A 19,293-nucleotide genomic window follows, 5' to 3' on the forward strand; every position below is an offset into this window, starting at 1 on the left:
CACACAATCTATAACCCACCATACCCCTGTTGTAGAGAGGACAGGGTATTTCCCATCCTCGTCTGACAACAGTTTTTCCTCCGAAGGTACACTTACCCTTCCACGGTTGGAGTTTGGCCCTCCGTGCTGCTCTTCATAGTCGAGGAGCTTGCGTCCGGCTGAGGAACCCGTGAGGTGGAGGCTGGAAGATCTGTCTCCATTCTCTCTACCTCTTTAACTTGGTCTCTCCTTAGACCTACCGGTGTTGTCCCGTATCTATAATAGAGGATATGTCCCTCTTTCTCTATTGCCTCCTTGGATTTGAGGTCAATTCCTATTGTAAGGACCTGACCATGACCTTCCTCCCTCGAGTTAATGACTCGCCAACTCGATGTTCTTACATTGAAGTTCTGACCTCGGATAAGGCTCAGCAGGTAGGTGGTGTCTTTCCCCTTGCTCCTCGACAGAAAGACCGTTATGGCCGCCCCTTTAGGGATGTTTTCTCCCTTCACTGCAACCAGTTCCGGCCCTTGCCAATTTTTAAGCTTAAGTGCGATTTCCACCAACCAATTCGCCGATTCTTGAGATACACAATCTATGAGGATCATGCCCACTCGAAAGTGTATCCCCGCAAAACGCAGCTGACCCACATTTTGTAGATCGATGTGTTGCCATCCGACCGCCACTACTTCGTCCAGTATAGCTTCTTTTAGAGACGTTTGCTGGTCGGTAGTCAGAGCAACCTTTGGGAAATCCTTTGGCAGCACGCCATTTTCACTTGTCCAGCAATAGCGGCAAAGCTGGTGATACGTCCCTGCTTGCCTCCCGGTGTTGGACGGCTTTCCATCCTGGCTTCTTCTCTCCCTGCCCGAGAAGAGGTGAGAGGTTCTTGCTCCCTCTCTTACCCTTTGATGGAGATGAGTCAGGTTGTTTCTTAGTTTCTTTACCCTCCCCTTTTCGGAGAAGTCTTCAGGTATCTCCGGTCTTAGCGGAGCAGTCGGAGGTATCTCCGTGCTTCTACTCCGCTAAGACCTACTCTCAGAGGATCGTCTAGCCCGCCTGGTTGATCCAGGCCGGGTAGACGAAACGGTAGCTTATGTCTTATGTCGCTTATTGGGTCTAGAGGTAGGCTCCCGACCCTAGCCGGAGAAGGTGGTAACTTGTGTGCCACTTATGGAGGATGCCGCCCCTCCTGTAGTTTCCTTTGTGGTCCCTTGGAACTTTCATTTGTAATGTTCCCAGTGTCGCTAGGGTGCTTCCCCACAGCTTCACCGGTGGTGTTTTTAATACTAGATCTCATAGTGTTCACACGAGTCGCTAGGGATAGTCGGTCCACTTCTACAGAGCCCCGCATGCAGAAGTAAGGGGTAAATAAAATGGTGCGCCCCCTGATGCCCCAAGGTTGAGGCCAGTAATGGCTAGCCCTCTATCTAGCCACGCATCCCTTTGACCTGGTCCCGCCATCGTAGGATTTAGGTTTTTGGTGAGGTTGTCTCCTCTTGGTTCAGGCGGTTAAGCCAAGACCCCCCCCCACACCCTCTATCCGCGAGACACGACCAGAGTCAGTAGAGGGTGCCTGGTATGAAGGACAGAGGTAGCCCCGTCCAGCATCGTTATATGTCTTTATGCAATTCCCTGGCCACGACACTACAACCAAGGACAAGGATTAGACATGATGCTTCTTAGAGCGCTACGGATGTATACCTGCTAGAGAAGATTCCTCCAGCACCTGACAAGGAGCTTCCCCACCAACGACAAGGTCTTGCATCTCCTAGGGCAAGAGGGGTGGGGGTAGTTTTCACCCTTCCCGTACCTTTTCTGGAATTTTTTGAAAACCAAATGCTAAAGCACTTAGCAATACACAGACACCCAAAATATCATTCAAATCGAAAAACGGTTCTTAAAATATCTGAATTTTTTTAAAGTTTGATGCCCTCTGGCGGACAAATAAATCAGTTTTGTATAGAAGTAAATTGTGGTCCAATGAATTTTAATTCCAAAAATCCTGGATGAGATTGAGACATCCTGTTTTGCTCTTTGTTTGAAATATCAAAATTGATTCAATTTGTTTTTCAACATTTATGATAAAAATCAGTCATATTCCCTCTTCAACCCCCAGTCTAAATAAACTAGATAATTACTTCGCACGGAATAATAATCATTTCGTTTGTATAATAAGTTCCGGAATATATTCCGGGAGATAAAGTATCCCAAAGGATGAATACGCCCTCATGCAGACATTCTGATACACAGGATTAGGTCAAATCCTCACAAACTCTGACGCCCTTTCAATGCATAAAGCTAATCTCGCAGGAATGACGTTAAGGCAGCTCAGTCAGTATACATCCGTATGTATAAAATCTGTATATGCTTTTAATACCCTCCGCAAATATAACTTGTGTTTATATTTTTTATAATAAAATTGCTAAAGTTGGTTAAATAATGAACTCTTGACACTTTTGTCACCTTGTTTCTAATTATTAAAATTAAAAACCAATTCAAAAAACATCTAAGTATATTTCTTTGAAATCTATATTAAACATGATTTAAGAGTATTTCTATATTTTATGATTTATTTATTCATAACCTTAAAAAGGTTTCATATTTTGCTTATGTTAAATGTTCTCCTATTTACATACCAATTATTTATTTATTCTGTAAAATTGGAAATTTGTCTTTATTAAGAAAAATTAATTATATTTTTTATATTAACATGTTAACATTAATTAAATACAACGTTAGTGATAATTATTGAAATTATAATTGCGTTGCATCGCCTGACCTGAACATAATAAGAATACTCCTGAAGATAAGAAACCTGAACATAGGAAATTTATATTCTGAGGGGGTAAAATTAGGAGTAATATTTTTTAACAAAATATAATTAAAATCACTCCTAAGAATATGCAATTTTGCACACAGGTTCATAAAGTAACTGAGTACTAACCATTGGCGTAACTACAGGGGTGCCCGGGAGTGCCGCTCCCCCTGGTACCGCTGGGCACTGTCCAGAGAAATCTTGAATTTTGAGTGAACGATGACTCTTGGCTAAATATTAATTTTTATTTGCTTGTGATGTAGTAAAAATTATGTTTTCCATTTTTATTTATTACAATAATTCGGAAATTGTTGAATAATACAACATGTACCAGGTGTCCCACTAAGAATAGCTCTCGGCTGTATCTCGGCTTACGGAAAAAAATATTTATAACTAAAGGGGCTATGAGAAATTGCTGGAAATTATTTTCAAATTTGTAAACGGCCGCTGGTGGTGCAACTGCTATGAAAAATAAGAAAATACATTTTTTACAGAATTTTGCCTAGATAATGGGTACTATAAATAATAGCTTCATAATCTTGAGTAAATTTTGGGTTGTTTTGTTAGAACCATTTTCCCTTATCTGCTAAAATAAAGTGGAGGGGGAAGGTTAGATCTATCTGTATTTAAATGTTAATAACTCCGGACTGGATGATCAGAATCCAACAAACGAGGGTTCGTTGATAAGAACGAAAGTATTAATATCAAATAATTAAGATATTAATAATAGTGAACAAGAAACGATGATTCAGTGAAGTCATGGTAGGCTTTGGAAAAAAGTTGCTTTTTGCGTAATTTGCCTTTATTATTTGAAGTAGTTGAAGTTGTTGGCATTTTGAAGAAGTAATCAAAAGATAAAAAACGCTGCTAAGACTATCAAAATGTTGATCTAATAACAATTTGACGTTTATACTATTACGTCAAAAGTAACTTTTTTCCAAAGCCTACCATGACTTCACTGAATCGTTTCTTGTTCACTATTATTAATATCTTAATTATTAGATACTAATACATCTGATATTATGATATTGGGGTATATCGTCGATTTTAAAATAAACTAACTGTTTTCTATCTTATTTTTAGGTTAGAATGGGCATAATCAAGAGGGCTACTGATACCGTGTTGTAAAAATAAGGTAATTACGGGGCTTATTTTTTGGTATTTATTATAATTTGGCTAATATCTTCTGTTTGAAAGAAGATATCAAGATGCGGTTTTTTCTGACTTTTTAAGCTTTTACTCCTCTTTTAACTATCAGCTAACACTACATATACTATTGCATTTAATTTTTTTGAAAAAACGCTCAATATTTGTTAAATTGTAAGACAACGCCCCCTAGCGTCTACGTTCAAAAGCTTATTATTATTGTTTATATGGTACAATATAGAGTAAGAAACGCTCTTTTAAACGAGCTCTCGCTTGTTGGATTCCGATCATCCAGTTCAGAGTTATTAATATTCAAATAAAAACAGATCTAACCTTCCCCCACCACTTTATTTTGGTAGATAGGGGAAAATGGCTCTAACAAAAAATATTCAAAATTTACTGAAGATTATGAAGCTGTTACTTATAGTACACCTTGTCTAGGCAAAATTGTGTAAAAACTCTATTTTCTTATTTTTTGTTGCAGTTGCGCCCCCTAGCGGTCGTTCTACAAACTTGAAAATAATTTCCAGCAATTTCCAATAGCCTCTTAAGTTATAAATATTTCTTTCTGCAGCCGCTACGGCTAATACTTTCCGAGATACAGCCGAGAGCTATTCTTAGTGGGACACCCTGTACATAATCATAATACACACATAATGTACGTAAATTCAACAATTTCCCAAATATGAAATTTTGATTTTGAAATGTTAAACGAAAATTTTGTAATTTTGAGATTTTATATAATCTTATTTTATACATCTATGAATGCTAACTTTAAAACTAATGTCAAATATTATTAAGTATTATAGTTAAGAGGAGGTATAAGTATTATAGTTAATAGGAGTATTATACATAGGAGGAAGAAGAACATCAGAATCGTGGAAATTCATAAATTCCTTTCGAAATAATAAGAAGACCAAGCTAAAACTTCATGTATAATTGCGAACGATAGCTGGAAGGAATAGTTCGAAAAAATGTTAAATGAACACAGAGATGAATATAAATTACAACCAGAAGAACTACCATTTAATTTAGAAGGTGAAAAAGTTAACATCGAATTAAATCAATTCAAAACGGCAATTACCCAACTTAAAAATAAAAGATCAGCCGGCCCAGGAGGAATCCCCAATGAATTAATAAAATGTGGCACACCAAAACTTCACAATATTATTAAAACACTCTTTGAAAATTGTATAAATGGTCAACAAATACCACAGGAATGGAACGAAGGATGGATAACTCCAATACATAAAAAAGGCGCAATTAACATATGTGAGAATTATAGAGGTATTTCTGTTAACTGTTCATTGTATAGACTCTATGGAAAAATACTTAGCACATTAATAACAAACGACTATGATTTGTACCGAATTTTGACAGAAGAGCAGTCGGGTTTCAGAGCCGGTCGCTTAATGGTAGATAATATTTTCTGCATAACACAACTGAGTGAAAAAGTGTTAGCTATAGGTGGAGAGATACACATGATTTTTGTAGACCTAACCAAAGCGTATGATTCTATCCCAATAAAACAACTTTTTCACGTACTCGACCGGTCACCAATAAATATTACCCTAATAAAAGCAATAAAGGAAATCTACAAGAACCCGCTAGCACGAGTTAAAATTGGAGCCGAACTCACAACATCATTTAATATAAGTAAGGGCCTCCGACAAGGATGTGGTCTATCTCCAATTTTATTCAATATTTACTTAGATGCAGCACTGGAACAATGGAGACGAAAATGTAGTGGAATGGGCATACCACTCGAAAATAAAACAATATATACCATTCACTACGCCGACGATCAAGTAATACTGGCCCGAGATGTAGATGACATTGAGTACATGTTTAGAAAATTAAATGAGGAGTATGATAGATGGGGTTTACAAATAAATTTTAAAAAGACAGAATATCTATGCGTAGGCAACAAAGGACAAGACCTAGAAATGGAAAACGGAAACAAAATAAAATCATGTACAGAATTACACATATCTAGGTACCAACATACATAATAATGGAAAAAGCGACAATACCATCAATAATAGAATCAACAAAGCTAGAAACATTACAGTGGCACTAAATTATATTCTTTGGCAAAAAAATATAAATACCACAACAAAAACCCACATATATGACACTATAGTTAAGAGCACACTTACTTATGGCGCTGAAGTATGGCAGATGAGCAAGTCTATGGAAGGAAAGCTTTTAGCAACTGAAATGGACTTCCTCAGAAGATCGGCAAGAAAATCAAAATTGGAAAAAGTGCGAAATGAAGAAATAAGAAGAATAACGAAGAAAGAGATAACCATCATAGAAGAAATCCAAAAAAAACAATTAATCTGGTATGGGCATGTAAACAGAATGGGAGAAGAAAGGCTACCAAAGAATATAATGAAATGGATCCAAACTGGAAAAAGAAAACGAGAAAGACCCCGAGAGACATGGTTAAAGGGGGTAACAAAGGCAATGTCATTGCGCAGTTTACAAGCCGATGACTGGATGGACAGAAGGCAATGGCAGCAAAGAACCGGAAGGCGGATCACGCTGTAGAACCGGACTTATATATTATATATATTATAGTTAATAGGCATCGTTAAATAATGAAACCGAACACATCGAAATTAATTAAATATCGAATTGTTTAAGTGATATTTTCAAAAAGCCAATAACTCGGAAACGGTTGGTTTGAGGTACATTATGTGTATCTCGATTTTTGCTTAGAATTGAAGGAAGAACCGAAATATGCAATAATATACAGGTGGTTCCAATTAAAAAAATTAAACCTTGATGTGCCACAACTTTATGACCGACCCTGTTTACTTGAATGTATTACCCGCTAATAGATCTTTAAAAACCCTATAACTTTTATATTTAACTTTTTGCGGTACCTTTTATATTTTACCTAATAATCCACCGTTTCCATACATATCAGCGACCCTGTATATGTTATCAATTAATTAAATGCAACAGACTATTAAAGGACGTTCCTAACATTTTATTATTTAAGTAAAGGAATAAAATTCCTTTTATAACCTGTAGTAAAAGAACAGTATTAAATTACGTGGCCGTTGAACGGAAACAATAGAAACTTGCGCGGGCAAATTTTTCTCATCAAACCAAAGAGAAATACTTGACGGCTCTCGAATAATTCAGAACGCTGATCTAAAATCATATTAAAATTAATTTCAACAGAAAATATTCAACGTCATTATTAATTTTTCCATTATACTTTTTAGTTTATAAAAGAGTTTAGTTTATAAAAGAGTTTAGTTTATAAAAGTTTCAGATGTACCTATATTAATATAATTTGTTTTGTTAGAAATTAACTTTAGGAATATATATCAAAAGGAGAAGTTCCAGTGCTTTGTTATAAAATGACTTAATTTCTACAGTTGTAGAAAAATATTAAGTAATTATAATATTATAGTTGAATCAATTTCGCTTTCTTCTAAACTTACCCAAAATCTTCTCAATTTTTTAATTATAATTTTAAATTAAACCCTATGCATATTATTTAAAAAATTGACTGTTAAAATTGCTTTTCAAGGATATATAATTTTGCAGTACAACCATTTAAAAGAAATAGTTTTATTATAGTTTAATTTTAAGATGCTTTTGCTTTTGCACACTAATGCATCTGTCTTGAAAAAAAAAATCAAATAAAATTAATACTACTTTATAGAAATTTTAATATAATATTAAATTAGCAGTTTTAACTTTTAGCTGAAGAGAATAGTAGAATTTTTAGGTAGAAAATTAAGTATAACAAACGGTGATCCATTCATATTAAAATATCACGTAACCTAAAGGACAAATAGCTCTTTAGATTTCATGGTAAATTATTAATAAGAAGTATCTACTATATTACTCGCTCTACTACTATAATACACACTCCGATAAATAATAAAATATGTATATATGAAGGGTACATGAGAAAAACATATGCATTGCATAAAATATATTAATTTTTTTCAATTAAAATCACATGTATAATTACGACTCAAGTGCTCTACAGTAGAGCCTCTACTGGTTTTGCGGATTCTGCTGCTAACGCATAAAACACTCATTTTCTCTAATTCGGCTAGCGAAGGCATATCGAAGAAGGTGTCGAACTGAAAGCGACAGTGTTGCCATATTAAAATGTGTAATATCTGTAATACGTTTGACGACAATATCTTTGGATGAAAAATCTGCGTTATGTCCGGTACGTATTGAAAATCTATTCGTGTGTATTGAAAATTTATTAATGGTAATAAACAATAAAAATAAAAATTCTTTTATATAGGTACTGAATATTTCGTATTATCGAAAAAAGTCGTTTATTTGGATTGGAAATGACGAATTGTTGACGTTTGCCAAAATATTTTACCTATGAAATAGCAGCAATCTTCATTTCCAAGCAAACTCTGACGCCGTTCTTTATTTAATCATATTTGTTTTATTTGCTCTATCATATAATATTATATTAAACTGTTTAATGATAGAAAATCCGTATCATTAAGGTACTGTACCAAAATCCGTAAACCTACGAATTAATCCGTAATTCTGGCAACACTGTCCTCAGTAACCACCCACTCTGTCAACTCAAATTAGAACTACTGTACAGTAACTCTTTATCCGCTGCGCTGTAAATCAAAGGTTGTAAACGACTATCAGCGCGCAGGGGCGCAGGGCTAAACTAAATCTCGGACAGGTTGACTAGCGGCGACGGTATCGATAGCTACATCTCGGACAGGTTTTGTGCCACGAAATCGCCCATAAGGTTGCGCATGTTCTTACTTTTTCAATCAACGCTACATTGATAATCTAAGTAATCTAATGTAATAAATCTAATGTAATAAATCTAATGTAATAAATCTAATGTAATAAACCTAATGTAATAAATCTAATGTAATAAATCTAATGTAATAAATCTAATGTAATAAATCTAATGTAATAAATCTAATGTAATGAATCTAATGTAATAAATCTAATGTAATAAATACATACAATTTGTTAATTTGTTTATTACTCGCGGCAAGAGCTTTATGGTTGAAATATGGTAATCTCGGACCGCTCGTCGAGAGACGACGCAACGGTACGAGTCGGCAGCTTAGCTTAGTACTCGTTTGCAATGTAAACAGTGTTGCCATTCTGTTCCCTAATAAGTAACCGTCCAGTTAACAAAAAGTTATCGTTTAAAAAAAGTCAATCTACACTAGTGTTTCGACTACTGGCATGTGTATGACAATAAGTGCAATAGGTGTCATGGCGTTACTTAATGCTTTCTATGTTCGTTGTTTAATTGGGACGGCCCACGGTGGGGTATTAGCATGAAAAAGGTGATCGAAATTCGAAAAAGCAAATGTGTTTAAGATTTTCCTAAAAAGATAAATGATAAGTTAAATCATCTCTGCCATGAATGGCGTTGCTATGGGTGTGTTTAGTTGCATTCATTTGTTTCAACGAAACGTCAAAGTTGTTACTTCTCACAGATAAGAAGTAAATGGCTAAATTTTATGTTTAAAATTATAAATTGTTGTTGTTCTTGTGCTCTTTTTAGGTTTATATTATTGTTGTGATTGAAAATGGCTCAGCAAGCTGCAGGTATGTATTCTACAAAAACGTATTATTTATTTTGATATTCTCTATACTAACGATTTTTTTTGCAACTAAAAGTTAGGCGTTCAGAAAATTTGATTAAATTTGTGACATTTTTATTATACTTAGAAATTTAGTTGCGCATTTCGAAGAATTCAGCATATTGTCTATATACGTTTTACTTAGTAAACATTGGGCTTTCATACAGTAAAATAAAATACTGCGACTTTTTGCGACTTTGCTGATAAAATGAGAAAAACATTCTTGGTTTCCTCTAATTTGCCAATCAGTGATATACTAATGCCAGGTGTAAACCGCGGTAGCATTGTTGTGTACAAAGCGATCGCGTTAGTGTCATTAGCAGTATAGCACAATTTGGCATTAGTAGCGACTTTAGTGGTATGGGCATTGCTCGCGGATCAGTCGTAGCATTAGTAGTATTAGTTGCGATATTACTACTGACATTAGTGGCATTGACCGTGGAAACACTGGAACAGTGATTTTTCTTTCATTTTTTAGAATCGACGAATTATCCTTTATTTTGTTCATATTATTTCCTCTTTAATTGAAAATAGCAATAATTTATATAAAGTCTACATAAAAAAATTTCGATCAAATATCTGTGTCAAATACCCCACTGTGCGGCCGGTGAAGACACCGCGCGCATTCCACGCGTATTTATCAATGACCATTTGTATTTTCTTTGAATAAATTCCCTTTTTTGTGTTTTTTCTTTAAATATTGTTTATTAATGGAGTGTTTAAAGAGTCGCACTACTCATCACTAAAATTGCGTAGTTCTTCTCGGACGATAGAGACATGATTAACGACGAAACGAATGTTCGCGAGATTTCTATGGATCGCGGGATGTTCGTTAAAACAATTAACGCGGGGCCAAAGTTCTGCGCGCGCTCCGCGCGTTCGCGGCGCAGCGCACCAATGTATACGTACCATATTAATACAACTAAGCCTCGAGAACAAAATTATTATTTTCGAAAACTACATAATTAATAATAATAAATTAGTTTACCTACTTTAAATTAAATATATATGAAACATCCAGATTTGAATTCTAAAGAAAATTAAAGAGTACCTATAAAAAAAAATTGGAAAGTATTTAAATCAAATTAAAATATGTATATATGGAATTATTGTTTTTGTTTATTGCATTTCATTATGCAAATAATAATATATCTAACAGATAGGTGACGAAAGCCATTCACTTTATTCATAAATATAATGTGACATAAAATGGTAATCTTTCATAAAATGTTACTTAATACTAAATTTCTGTAAAATAATTATCCTAAACATACCTGTAGTTTTTCAGCATAATACACTAAACTTGCAAACACGACAATTCCCAATACAAGAAAAAACACTAAAAGTGCCAATTCTTTCGCTGACGCTTTGAAAGTGTGAATAAGTATTTTCAGTCCTGGAGAATGCCTAAAAATAAACTCGTCTTTAGTTTAATAAAATATAAATACTAGTGTTGGGAAAATTTGAATTAAATAATACGACTAATTCGATAGTAAATTAAAACTAACTAATTCGAATTATCTTTTTCGATATAATCGAGATAAAAATTAGTAGTATTTTATATTATATCTGTGGTAACCGAATTACAAATAAACATAAAACATAACCTCTTATGGACGAATACGAATATTAGTAATTAGTATAGTACTATTAGTAGTATTCTTTCGTTCTGAACGAACTGAAAATTTTCACTTAAACTGATTTATAAAGGGAATGGACAAAGAAAGGAACGATCCGATGTAGAAAAATCCAGAAATCATTGTTATTTCCTATACCACGTAGGAATATATCAGTTTAAGTGAAAATTTTCATTTCGTTCAGAACGAAAGAATACTACTATTATTTGGTTCATTTCCATCTCACCCAAATTTCACCGAACACCTGCCGAACACTAAAATTAATTTTCTTCTTTTATGTAACTAATTATTGATTGCAACTGATAAAATAAAAAGAAATACGAACCGCACGTAAGCAAGGACATACTTATATCGTTTTAGAAGAAGCTTTTATTTTAGATATGAGATTTTCAATAGGAATTGAAACAATCATAAACTCGGCACTTTTAAATTTAAAACTTTAAATTATGGTTTAATTTATTAAACGCCTTCGGCACAGTTAATAGAATACATTGAATAAAGAATATTTTTTTTTATTTTTTATTCAGTGATAGAATATAGATATGGCAATGGTTCAGAATTTGTTTAAAATAGCCCCTAGACGAGCACTAGCTGGGACGAATTTATTTTTAGGTTAAATTTATAATACTACTAAATAATTCGATTGTGAAATATGAATTATTACTAATTATTCGATGGTGAAAATAATTCGATTATTCCCATCACTAATAAATACTTGATACAAAATATAAAACATAAACACTGATGCTTATATTGGCCGTTGTACAGAGATTGCAGTAGTTGCCAATAAAAATATCACATGAATTTTTCCATCTAGAACGAAAACATACAGTTATATCCCCTGTAAATAATTTTAGAAAAATATATGTTAATTTGCACAAAATAATACGTATACGTTATACAGGGTCCAACAATAGTGCGTCGGGCATCTAGAGCTCATAGAAAAAAAACTTGAGAATTTGGTGCAAACCTAAAGTATGTAATAGATCGTATTTCAGGAAAATACTTTAACTTCTCTAGGGTGGCTCAAAAAAGTGTAAGAGAAACGTGATGTTTTTTTTAAATTTAACATCGTGTATACAGGGTGAGAAAATGAACAGTATTTAATATTGCCTCTACCGATGATAGTATGAAAATTTGGCGAAACACGTCAATTTACATATCAAGGGGGACAATTTTTGAAGCATTTGTTGTCGTGTTACTTTCAACCCCTTGACCCCCAGGGCACCTACCCCTAAAATGTTAAATAGCAACCCCTATTTCTTTTACCATTTACTGTGTTTCTTATAGAATTCTATATAAACACCATTATTTTTTAAATATTTATAAATATTTTAAAATTATTTGCCATGTATATCACAATTTGACTGCCTTAACTTTATAACCTCAATAAAACTATCGTTGCAGCGAATATTTTACGTTGTAACATATAAAAAGATATTAAGTAGTCGGTAATATTGCCACGCTGGGTTTAGGAAGTTCATATATTTTATATTTGTGCTCTTCCACGCAACCATCCAAACAAAATAAGTAAGAAAAGAGTAGTAAAATGAATAATCAAGCTATTACAGAAATATGATTAAGGATCTACATTATTCAATAATTAAGCCAGTGAGACTCCCTAAAGCACTCCGATATGTGATCAAATTTCCGTAAGTTATAAGAGTATCTTACACAAGCGCTCTCTAATTTTTGTAATGAATGCCGATCAACTAGACACAGAACAGGCCAATAAACTACGTCACAATATGAAATAAGTGAAAGAATTAGAGAGTCGTATAAACGGAGTTTAATTAGTGTGCTAAGAATGTCTCTGTATTTATAAAGTAATTTAAATTTCATATATGATTTTTTTAATATATATGTTTAACATGTGTTGAAAATCTTAAGTCAGTATCGAAATACAGGGTGGCGCCTCTCATACGCCGCGGAACCTCCAAGTAGAACGGTAGTTTATATCGAAATAAAATTTTGGCAGCATATGTAGGTTAACTGAAAGCATTTTATAAAAATATATACAGTTATACAGTTAATACAGTTTAATACAGTTATACAAAAAAAGTTACACATAAAAGTTGTGTTTTTTCTAATGGAACACCATATATATTAATTGATTTTCAGATTCTAGGAAACAAATAAAGCTGAGTTTTATTAAAGAAGCATATGCCTAAAATCTGAGGATTTTGACATATTTCACATATTGTGAAAATGAAAAGTAAATTTTAAATTACGATAACAGCTACCTAAATTTTAGTTGACCTTGTATAGGCTAATATTTAATTACAGTAACTATTGTATGTTAAACCAAATTGAAATTTGACCCAAAAAGTTATACAGGGTCAAGACTTGCAACGGTAGATAGGGTTGATACTGTTTTTGATCAGTATATCCCGGAAAGCTTAAAAACAGGGACAAGGGAGGCGAGAGGTTCTGAAGATAGGGTAAGCATAAAGTCCAATGTAGTAATTCCCAAAAATTTTAATTCCTTTTTGGCACACAGCCAAAATAAACAGGACTTGTTTTGGTTTTTGGCTCAAAACTTAGTAAAGATGGATGTACCGATTGGAAAGAAAATAATCTGCACATATGAGAACTTGGTCATTAGTTCCGATAATGGGGTTTCTTATAATCATATTTCCCCAACATTTCATGAAGAAGCAGATGCTCGACTCTTACTACATGTATGGCACGCTTCCACCTTTGAAGGACATACCAAAATTACTACATATAAAAACAGTAGATAGCGATGTAGTTGTTCTTGCAATATATGCTTTTCCGATGTTAGAGAACATGGGTTGAATATGGAACGGGAAAACTCTACAGTACCTTCCAGTTCACCAAATTCAGCAAAAACTTTCACCTGGTGTTTCAAACTTGCTTCCCTTCTTTCATGCTTTTTCGGGGGCAGATACTGTTTCAGGTTTTAGGGGAATCCGCAAAACTACAGCATGGAAAACATGGATGTCATATAGAGAAGTAGATAAAGCTTTTCTTAAATTTCAGAACATACCCTGCACCGAGACTATATTCCAAAACGAGAAAAACTTTTATGATTATTCAAAGATTTGTGGTACTTATATATCATTCAAAGCACTGCGGAAACTGTAAATGAAGCAAGGCGAATTCTTTTTTGCCAACATAACCGTTCCATCGAACATATTACGCCAACGTGTGAAGTTTTGCTAAATCATTTTAAAAGAGCAATTCTGCAGTGTTTCGTGTGGAGAAATTGCTTTCAACGAGATGCAGAGCAGCTAAATCCAGGCGGTTGGGGATCAATTTGAACCACTTTGGTCTACAAGTTCCGATACTTCAATGGAAAAATTACAAGAGCTTATCGCCTGTAAATGCACCAAAAGATGTACTTCAAAATGTCGTTGTGTAAAAAATACCTTAAGGTGCACAATGCTCTGCAGATGCGAAGGTCAATGTACCCGCGAATAGTTTTCTTTTATTTGGGAATATTGTACATATTATTATTAGTTACTATTTTTAATTATAACGAGGTTTTAATTATAACGAAGTTAAGTTAATTTTAAGTTATTTTTAGTTTAATAATGTATCCTCCCAAGTTATTTTTAAGAACATTTTTAGTTATTTTTTAGGAGAATTCAGAAGAACTTTCAGAGCTGGACAATACAATGCTCTGTAAACGCGAAGGCCATGCATCCGTGAAGTTTTCTTTTTTTGGGAATATTATACATATTATTATTAGTTACTATTTATAATTATAATTAATATGAAGTTAGGTTAATGTTAATTTTTAGTTTAAAAAAGTATCCTCTCAAGTTATTTTTAGGAACATTTTTATTCATTTTTTAGGAAGATTCAGAGGAATTTTGAGGGCTGGACAATGCTCTGTAAATGTCATGTACCCGCGAAGTTTTCTTTTGCTTGGGAATATTGTACATATAGTTACTATTTTTTAGTAATAAAATTAGTGTTAAGGTATTACTTTAATATTAATCTTAGATTTATTTTTATTGTTTAAGAAATATGTTATCGCAAAAGTTATTTTTAGCTTGAGAAATGTATCTTCTGAAGTCATTTTTAGGAAAATACTTTAAATACATATAATACTATAGAAAATCTAGAAACGCTATAATACTATACATATATACATTATACATTTTGATAAATTTTTAGGTGTATATGGGTTTGAGGGGTGGACAGGAACAAAAAAGAAAAGACTTAAGAGGAGTGTAGAAAAAATAAATATTTAAAAAATATTTATTTTTTGTACATTTTGTTTCTTCAAATAAAAAGTTTTATTTTGCTTTCAAAACAAATTTGTAACATTTCATAGACAAGGCAAGGGAGAGGGGGGTGTCGATGGGGGGAGGGGGGCAAAAAATAGTTAAAATTAAGAGTAATGTACGTAATAAACAATTTTTTTGTTTTGTTGTTTTATCGTTTCAATTTGTTTAGAATAAAACCGTCATTTTTCATTCAACCAAACCAAACCAAACCCCTCCTACAAAAAAAACTGAATATAGTTTTTTTAGCAAATTATTCAAGCTTTAAAATGAGCTAATAAAATCGGTTAAATATTAACAAAGTTACAAGTGATAATCCAATTTTATGCTAAAAATTTGGTCAGCCATTTTGACGACGTCATCAAAGGATGATCCGAAGATGCGGGAGATTGTCTCCCACCAATTTTTGAAGCCTTATTATCTCTAGAAAGCGTGTGCCAAATTTGGTGCTGGTGTCCGGCACTGAAATATTTTTAGGCTAACGCCACTGACTATTTGTTTTCTAAGCCAAAGATATTTTGCAAAAATTGTACAGCTCTTTTAGATATATCATGATAATATAACTTTTTATATAATAAAGAGTGGTTTAAATTATCAAACGCCTTACTATATATAGTCGAGTAAAATTAAACAAGTAATCAAACATTTATCCGTAGCAGTGAAAATATCGTCCGAAACTTTTAGTTCAGTACATGTACTATGCTGTGGAACTTATCCGGACTGAATAGGAGGTAGAATATTAGTTTGCGATATATATTCTCTTACTTGCTGTGAAATAATTTTCTCCAGTACTTTCGAAATGGTTGGCAAAATACTAATAGGCCTAAAATGTGAAATTTTCGTAGGGTTATTATTTTTAGGTATAGGTATCATATATGCCTGCTTCCAAACGTCAGGAAAAGTTCCCCTAACCGTTTGGTTAGGGGAACAATGGAATAAAGGTATTTACAATGTGTGTTAAATATTCGGTAAGTGTAGGAAAAAGATAATTCAGCATTTTCAAGGCATGGTTATCTGAACCCATGGCATTGCTCCTCAGAAGGCCAACGGTTTTAAAAACATCCTCAGGTGAAACTGTGCTAAAGGAAAATTCTCCAATTTCGAGAATTTTACGTTGATTCTCATAGCGATCTAAAATATCAAAAGTAATTTGAGGGTTTTCTTGAATGTTATTGGGAGAAGCACCTAAAAAATGGTTGTAAAGTATGACAATTGAAATTTGAAAGAAGATTGATATGTAAAGCATCAAAAACTGAATGGTTTAAATGATTGGAGGGGCTTTAAATTGTATATTTTTTGAGATAAAACATTTATTAAAAAAAATTGTAGGTTTCTTCTTGTAGGCTTTAAAAATAGGATCAACTGTCAAAAATCGGATTAAAAAAGTAGTATTCAAGTCCTTGTGCAATGCTATAAATATTCCAACATACAGATCAATCATATAGCTTTAATATCTTTGTTTGATCAAACAAAGAGGTATGGTTTTCCTAGGTTTCATTTTATTCTCTAATTATTTCGCTATACTAGAATATACTCATATGTAACTTCTTAAACCAGGATGGCATAAATATAATCCTTCTACTTAATAACTTTGAATCTTAGCATGTAGTAATATGTTTGCTGCATCAAAAGTTTTGATGGTATAAAATTAAAAGGCAATATACATTAATAATTAATTAAAGTGCTTTAAAAAAAAGTAAAAGGTTGATTCACTCAAAAAGTCTGATTTAATAATTTATTAAATATATGAAGGAAAGTATCTATTATACAGGGCTTAAATGTTTTTTTTTCGAAAAGAGGCCTTTATAAAATCAAGAAGTTTTCAAATAAAATATTTTTACATTCTGATTTTATAAATATCTTTAGGAATTAAAAGTTAGGCGTCTGGGCGCTACCGGCAACTATCTATCCAGTCGACAAAAAATTAGAAGAAGTTATTATAATTATTATTATATTTCTTACACAGAGTTTATAATTATTATAGAAATAAAGATATCTAATATTAATAATTAAAATTTATAACAATTATATTGAATAGGTGCTTTAATAGAAACTAAATAGAATAAACTGGCTTGGTTTTATATGTGATCTCACAACTTTTTGTAGTGGAAAAATTGCGTTGCGAGATTTGGCATTTTTACATTCAATGTTTTTGATGGGATGTCCTTACAAGATGTTCAAACATTGCAGGTTTCATTTGCAATGTTTAAGTATAATTTTTATCTCCCCATTAATTATCAAAAAAATTTGTGCGCTCATATTTGTGTGTGAAACTTCTTACTAACAGCCTGTTAAATTGAAGGATTTGAAGGACATGATTGGAAAAGTATAGTTTGAAATGTTGAAACAGTAATAAACCAAAAAAATATTTTTTACGTCTACCAAATAGTTTTTTACACGTAAAAAATAATTTTTGCGTGTAACAAATAGTTTTATGTGTAACAAATAGCTTTTTACACGTAATAATTTGATTTACTTTCACATAATTTGTATTAAAATATCGATATTTTTGATAAACATGTGGACTGCTCACAAAGTGACGTCGCGTCACTACGTATTTCTGTAGGCTGTCCTTACCACTTTTTCCATCGTTACCACTAGCTCATGTGTCACGGCCTTGAATTTTTACTCCCAGGACACGTAAAGAAGTTTCAGTTCAATAAAAAAAATCTACATCATAGCAGCCAATTTAGAAACGTCTTTGCCTCTACATAATTTTTCCACTTTGAACAATTAATTAGCAAAAATATATTATCAATATTAGTAATCTTATTAAGCCTAGGACAGATTCTTTCGCATTCGTTCGCATCAATTTGCACGTTAAATCTTTTGAAAAGCATATATGTAAAAAAGCTCCCTCATTTTTAAAAATGTAACCACCTCCTGAATTTTGTCGCGCATATTTATTTACACTCTGTATATTAACTAAAAGCATTAAAAATTATATAAAGGATTTATATAATTTTGAACTCTTGCGTAAGGGTATAAAAATATTTTTGGATTGTTATAAAAGGGATCACCTATATCAGAACTAAATTAATTAATTGAGGAGCAGACATTCTAGATGCATTTTGTCCATTTTTACGAATTTTGGCAAACAAAGAAAAGCTGCCACGCTTTTTGCAAGAAACTTACCGAAAAACTAGCATACTACTTGAAAAATGGATAAAAAATCATAAAAATAGTACACCTACATGTGAAAAATCTAGTTCTGATGATATCTGAAAAAACTGAAAAAAACTGTTGACTCTCCTTTAGACGTCAAATTTCTCTTTATTTTTCTGCTGCCACTGTCCGTATCTTCAACTACATGGTCCCCAGTCCTAGTTCCATTCATTATTTTAAGTAATATTATTCAAAAAATAGAGAAGTTGTAGTACAAAAAAAAATTCTTCATTTGGCAATGACAAACAAACAGCAGTATGTCAACAGCACACAAGGACATGGACATACAGTACATAGAAAGTCTGAGGTATTTTCGTCATTTAATTCGAATGGGGTAAAACGTATTTAACACGTCATTTCTGGCATTATATTGTAACTCCGTGTATGTCGTTTGCAATGCCACCTTTAGTTGAAAATTAAAAAAAAAAGGACAAAATACATTTCTTTGCAGTCTGCTCCTCAATTATGCCATTTATATGTTCTGGCATTGTTCCATAAGGAAGTTATAAAACTCGTAATTATATTCATACATACTTCTAATATTTTCCAAATTAGGTTCTGACATTACAATCTGTCGCCACACATATAATACCGTATGCTCGAAAAAAAGGCGTCAGCGATGGCTATGAAATGAAGATCGCTGTCATTTTACATGTAAATTTATATGG

At 32.9% G+C, this 19,293-nt stretch overlaps 1 protein-coding gene across 3 annotated transcripts in view; it reads right to left on the reverse strand.

The window, feature by feature from the left end:
* LOC115874318 (potassium voltage-gated channel protein Shaw-like) overlaps nucleotides 1-19,293 on the reverse strand; it is a 162,510-nt gene that overhangs the window by 22,904 nt on the left and 120,313 nt on the right. For all 3 annotated transcript variants that reach the window (XM_030889425.1, XM_030889424.1, XM_030889423.1), the window contains exon 5: nucleotides 10,842-10,974. In XM_030889425.1, the coding sequence (XP_030745285.1) occupies nucleotides 10,842-10,974 (133 nt within the window). The remainder of the gene's footprint in view (nucleotides 1-10,841; nucleotides 10,975-19,293) is intronic.

The sequence above is a fragment of the Sitophilus oryzae genome, unplaced genomic scaffold (assembly GCF_002938485.1).
Source record: "Sitophilus oryzae breed Bouriz unplaced genomic scaffold, Soryzae_2.0 scaffold_1274_pilon_pilon, whole genome shotgun sequence".
Taxonomy (NCBI): domain Eukaryota; kingdom Metazoa; phylum Arthropoda; class Insecta; order Coleoptera; family Curculionidae; genus Sitophilus; species Sitophilus oryzae.